The following is a 6,549-nucleotide window of genomic DNA, read 5'->3' on the forward strand; positions in this document are numbered from 1 at the left end:
ACAGCCAGCCTCAGATGTCCTCGGTTGGAGGACAACCCACAACCATTGCACAATGACAAATGGATCAAAAATGTCTTAGACAGAGAGCTCATGGACACAGAAAAAGAGGTATTAGCCAAGGGATGGAACTTTGCGGTCACAACCAAACAAATCCCTATGGTAGACTTCATCACAGCCACAGAGTCGGCCATTAGGAACAACAAGCTGCCAGAGACAGAGGTGGAAGAACTGCAGATGAAGGTCACAGCCACTTTGGCCAGTGCCAAACTCCAACCCTCGAACCTTACCCCTGAGGAAAGGAGGGCTTTAGCTGCACTTGAAAATGATGAAACTATTACAATCCTTCCAGCAGACAGAGGCAGATGTACGATAGACCTAAACTCAGCTGACTATCAGACCAGAGTTTCCGACCTCCTCAGTGACACCACTACCTATGAAGCACTGAAGAGGGACCCCACCAGTGGCTACAAAAAGAAGGTTATAGACTGTTTACAGAAGCTGGAAAAGCAGGGAGTTATTGACCGGCGACTATACCCCAGGATGGCCATCCCTTGCCTGTATGGCCTACCTAAAATACACAAGGAAGGAGCCCCACTCAGACCCATTGTCGGCAGCATCAACTCTGTGACTTGCAACATAACCAAGCACGTGGCCACCATTCTGGCTCCTTTGTGGGAAACACAGAAAATCACACTCCTCACTCCTAGGACTTCACAAGGGAAGTCAAAAAACTGCAGCTGGACCAGGACAAGACCATGGTCTCATATGATGTCACATCCTTGTTCACTTGCATCCCCACCACAGAGGCTGTCAAGGCGGTGAAGAAGAGAATCCTGAAGGATGACACGCTGAACAGCAGGACTAACCTCACCCCAGACCATGTATGCACTCTGTTAGAACTTTGTTTAAACACTTCCTACTTCCAGTTTAGGGGGCACTTCTATAGGCAGCAACACAGCTGTGGTATGGTCTGCTATAGTTGTCAACCTGTACATGGAAGAATTTGAGTTGAAAGCCCTGTCTTCCACTGGTACGGTTGGATGACACATGGGTTAAAATCAAGACCCAGAAGGTACATGGAAGAATTGCTGTTGCTTTCACCAAGCATATCAACTCTGTGGATGACAACATCAAGTTCACTCATGAGGATGCCAGAGATGACTGTCTGGCCTTTCTGGATTGTGTGGTCCACTTGGGAGGGGACAGAAGCCTGAAGGTAGAAGTATATCGGAAACCTACACACACGGACCAGTACCTGCTTTTTGACTCACACCATCCACTTCAACACAAACTGGGAGTCATCAGAACTCCAAATCACAGGGCAGGGGCCAAGAAGGAGAAACTACACATCCAGAACTCCCTTAGAGCTTGTAGATACCCCAAGTGGGCCTTCACCAAAGCAAGGAAGAAGCCCAACACCAACAGGCAGAAACCAGAAACAAGAGGGGATAACACTGTCATCCCTTATGTGGCTGGTTTATCAGAGAAGTTAAAAAGGATATTTCGCAACCACAATATCCCAGTCAACTTTAAACCGGGGAACACCCTGCGGCAGAGACTGGTCCACCCGAAAGACAAAACACCCAGACATAAACAGAGTGATGTGGTGTATGCAATTAAGTGTAGTCAGATCCTCTCCATAGAACAGTGCTGGTTTGAGAGAGGAGTTAAGGAAGCTATTTTTGTCAAAATAGAACACCCCTCACTAAATAGGGGGGGTGGACTAAGACACAACTTGTCATCCATCTACAATTCTGTTTAGAGATCTCTGCCCAAACATGCCCACCAGGACAATAGGTGTCGAGTCCATAGGTGAGGGTTCAAAGACAGGTAACGACACTCACAGATACTGGGCTATAACAACTCAGTTGTTAGGGGACATTGTTGGCCTTCAAAGGACTGAAACACCACTGGTGGGGATAAATATCTCCAGCTCAACACCAGTTGGGCAGGACCCATGAAGCCTCTTGGATGAGAGGTGAAAAGTCTTCAACCTAGAAACCTAGTCTGGTTGATGTTTTTAGCTTACTATGACCTGGATGACTGAGAATCTGCACGGACAACATACTTGTCAGGTCGTCAAACCTCATGCCGTGCAGCCACGCATTAACTGGGTTTGAACTTGCTATCTTTTTGCATTCTTCACAAATTGTTCCATGACGTATCACGACAACAATCCAATGCAACACCATTCATTCCTTTAGTGTGCATCATTATTCCTTGTGCTGCGCTCTCCACGATGAGAGGCTTTTTGTTGCACTTTTAAGTGGTTTCATTTGGAACAACTATGCACACTTCAGATGTTGTTAGACAGTACTTACAAACTCATTTATTTTTAAGTTTACCCTAGCTGCATTTTAGAGTTCACACTAAATGAATGTCCACTCCTGGTTATAAGCCCTGCTGGGTAAACCAGAGGCAACATTCACAGCCGGCAAAGTGGCACCCAGTAGGAACCATTGTGTCCAAGAGGGCCTGTCACTCCCAATCATACACAAGTGAAATGCCAGTACTCTCTCTTTTTGACTGGGAGCAAGAAAAAAAAAATGGTCAGAAAAAGATTCCATCTGATACCTTGCCAAGGCAGCAAATAAAAGGGATGGCCATACACTTAATGGATGATAAGTATGCCAGCTACAATTGGTGTCCATTGTCAAATCAGTATCATCTAATGGTGTAATCTGAGGGGTCAGTATGCTTCAAAAGAATTTAATGGAAACTCCCTAACCCTACCCACACCTAACCAAGGCTGAAATTGGCCTTTGTTTGTAACTTTGTAAAATGATACTGACAATTAAACTAGTGGTTTGCCAGTGTGGAGGAGTGAAAGTAAACCTTTCAATGTCTCTCTCAAGCTCTTTTTAATCATCTTGTAACAGCACTGTCCAACATTGTCATCTAACAGTTACACCAAAGAGGACCTATCTTTCTGTAGATGGCAGTGTGCTGGGATAAACCAAGAGAAAGGTCAATTTGGGTGCAGATAACATACTGTACAAATGATCAAAGACTGAACTGTCTTTAGTTTCTAAGCTCCACTAGGGGGCAGTAAGAGAAAAGTCAATTATGGTTCTTGGCTTTCTGAGTTAACAAGCCTTCTGAATGATTTAGCAAACAGACCAAAATTATTGCTGACATAAAACTAAGTTAATGTCCCTGTTAGCTTGTGCAAGTAACATTTTCACAGCACAACAGCTGACCAAATCCACTAGTTACTTTAGCTGACACCCTGACATTGTGTAAACAAGGATGTGAGTGATGCAATGATAAAACCAATATCACTCATCTATTGATGGTTGTGGAGACAGATACATTTCTGCAAACACCATCTGCTGTTTTGAGCCACAGTTGCCAAAGAGCTGATATGGCCACCAGAGGATTGTGCTGTGTTGTCACTTTAAATCGCTCTATTGATGGTGGGTGTTGTATAGATTTATAGTTCATGATGGCCAGTGCTGGCTCTGGAAGAGGGTCCTACCCTTCTGAACCAACCAAATCACATCGTTATTTCTCACAGTCAAACCTAGAAAAACCTCCAATGGCTTGGAGCAACTGACTCTGCAGTGCTGGTAGTGTGTGTATGAGTGTGTGTCTATGCATGTATATTTTTTGGAGGGGAATGTGTGTCAGTATCTGGGGACTACATAGTTTCTTGGCTGTCATCACCACTTTGCCTGCCATTTATAGCTTCATCTTTTGCACCACAGGGATAGGCAGGACCTGATGGATCTTGGCACGGTCAACGTCCACCTCCAGATGGACCCAGTCTGGGTGGAATGAGCCCTTGAACCCCACAAATGCCAGCTTATCTGCAGGGAGACCACATGACATTAAAGAAAGAGATATCCACTCAGCATCAAGGCATTTTTCAGCAATTCCCTGACTCTCATTCACTTCTAAACAGCACAGAAATCCATGTGGGGTCACTGCAATTGCAAAAACAAGCCTCTGTTTTAGCACACTATGAGTAAAGGGCTGTAATTCATTCATTATTTATTCATTATGCCTGTCATTGTACTTATATGCTTGTTTCACACCCACATAAAGGCCAGTTACTGCAAAGATGTTGCTTTTACTTATGACTCAAGAGTAATTTTGTTTCATTTTGATAAGGTACTATCACCATTTGCTACTGTTTTACTCTGAAAAAGTTTGTAGTTCAGTGCCTTGCATAAGGAAGAGAACAGTGTTGCTCATTCACTTGCATAAGTGGGTGTGAGGAGGGTGACTCAGGAGAGTTACCCAGCTGACACTTGGTGAGAGGCTGGGTACACCCTGGACAGGTTGCCAGTCTATCACAGGGCTGACATGTAGAGACAGAGAACCGCACACACTCCTAGGGGCAATTTAGTGTTGCCAGTCAACTGAAGTTCATCATCATCATCAACTTTATTTATATAGCACATTTAACACAGCCGAAGCTGACCAAAGTGCTTAACACAATATCCACAACACCCCTTAAAAAACAACATAAATGAACAGCAAAACAAAAACATCATACTTAAAACAACCCCCTATCATAAATCACAAGCTCAACAAGACAGGATCATACTGGTTTGAACGCCAGATGGTACAAATGAGTCTTCAAATAGGTCTTAAAAGTGGACAACGAGGGGGCCTGTCTAATATAAAGGGGCAATGCATTCCACAACTTAGGCGCCCCCACATATTTAAAGATTTTAAAACAAATAAAAGAATCTTAAAATGGATTCTAAAACACACCGACAGCCAATTCAGAGTAATTCTCCCCCTCTTTGCTCCGTTTGTGTGTGTGTTCTGCTACCTACTTCCTGTATGATATGTGTGTGAGCTGCTCACTCTGTGAATGTGTGTGTGTGAGAAGGTATAGCATTTATTAACATTGTGTAAATAAGTAACAGTGTGTGTGTGTGCTGGTTGTTGTTGTTGTCTTAGAATAGGAGAAATGCAGCCAATTGGGTGTTAAAACGTCTGAGCAGACAGATCCGTTTGGAAAAGCTAATTGACAGACCAGTTTGGAGAAGCTAATTGACAGACCAGTTTGGAGAAGCTAATTGTGAGCTATAAATAATAAGAGTGTCTGGTAAATTGTGTGTTATGGCTGCAAAGCAATTTTTGTACTGCTAGTGGGTCTACAGGCGTTTGGAGCTCAAAGAAGTCATCACCCCGTCTGGATAAGCAAATCATATGTTAAGATGACTGGTGAAATTATAAGAGAATCTGTAGTAGCAGACAAACTTGCATCCTCGCAGTTACCGTTTCGGTTAAATTCGTTTGGTGTATTGAGAGTAATAAATTGAATTAGTTTAACTGCGAGGGGGATGACGCTAGGTCTCGACCGAACTTGATCAGCTGGTTCGGGGCTAGCCTGCCTCTCGGGGCACTGGTCATTTGTTTCTGTTGGCCAAGTATAGTGAAAGCCCACTTAAAGCGCTTTTTGTAAATAATCCGGACTTAAATGTGTGTGTTTGATTATAGGCTGAGTATACTGTATGTGTTGTAAATGGCTTCATGTTTTATGAAATGTGACAAAAGTTTAAGAAAATATATATTGGGTTATATTAATGGTTTGTACAGGCTGTAGATATACTGTAGATATACTGAATCATTACTGCGCAGTTTTTTCTTTTGAGTGCGGTCCGCTCTTTGTGTGTGTGCGGGAGTGCGAGTATTTTACCTGCGTCTGTAGGAGTGCGTGGGTGCATGTGTGTGTGTACCTCTGTGTGACGGTGAGGCAAAGTCATATCATATAATAAATAATAAAGAATAACATTAATAATAGGATAATAGTAATGTGCTGTTTTATAGTTACTATTAGTTATTAAAACCTGATGTTTAGGAGGTCTCTAATCTTTGATGTTTGTGTAGTTTATGGTCTTGTGTTTTTTGTTTTAACAAGTTGTCATGGTCTGGAGAGTAAAGGATCATGTGGGTATTGATTTGTTTATATGAATAACTATTTCTTAATATTAGTAGTACATGACTGTTGAACATTGGCTATTGCACTTGTAGTTACAACCTACTATTAAAATGGTATGATGTTTTTTGTTGCTGTGGTCGATTCATGAGGGAATAGAGGCTTGGTGCTTTAATGTGCGTAGTGCTGCCTCTGCTGCCTGTATTTTTTTTTTTTAAAAAGGGGGAAGTGAGTAGTCTCACTTTTGCCAGTCGGATACAAACTGGAAGTGAGTGCTGGTCAGTGCTGTGTGCTCCGCCTCTTGCCCTCCCCCTGAGCAGTTCTGTGATGTAAACGTGCACAGAGAGACAGAGGAGGGAGAGAGTTACGCTTAAGGCAATAAGATAGGATGTAAATTTAAACAGTTTTCTACATTTGCGAAGCAAAGCCTAAAGTAGTAGGTTTAAACTGTTGTTGAACTGCATTTTCAGTGCCTTATACTGGTACATGGGTAACGATAAGGAAGTGAATCTAATCTAATTTGAGTTGAAACAGTGAGTTTAAAAAAGTATTTTGAAAAATTAGCTCTGTTGTCAGTTGCATGTTTTACATGTATGCATTCCTCCAATTTAGTTGATTATAGTCAAAAATAGGTGTATTGTGAAAGACGTGAC

At 42.6% G+C, this 6,549-nt stretch overlaps 1 protein-coding gene across 5 annotated transcripts in view; it reads right to left on the reverse strand.

The window, feature by feature from the left end:
* Positions 1-1,999: 1,999 nt before the first annotated feature.
* cemip (cell migration inducing hyaluronidase 1) overlaps positions 2,000-6,549 on the reverse strand; it is a 403,506-nt gene continuing 398,956 nt past the window's right edge. For all 5 annotated transcript variants that reach the window (XM_020618886.1, XM_020618887.1, XM_020618884.1 and 2 more), the window contains one exon: positions 2,000-3,809. In XM_020618886.1, the coding sequence (XP_020474542.1) occupies positions 3,682-3,809 (128 nt within the window). In that variant the 3' untranslated portion in view covers positions 2,000-3,681. The remainder of the gene's footprint in view (positions 3,810-6,549) is intronic.

Source organism: Monopterus albus, unplaced genomic scaffold, assembly GCF_001952655.1.
Source record: "Monopterus albus unplaced genomic scaffold, M_albus_1.0 scaffold210.1, whole genome shotgun sequence".
Classification (NCBI taxonomy): Eukaryota; Metazoa; Chordata; class Actinopteri; order Synbranchiformes; family Synbranchidae; genus Monopterus; species Monopterus albus.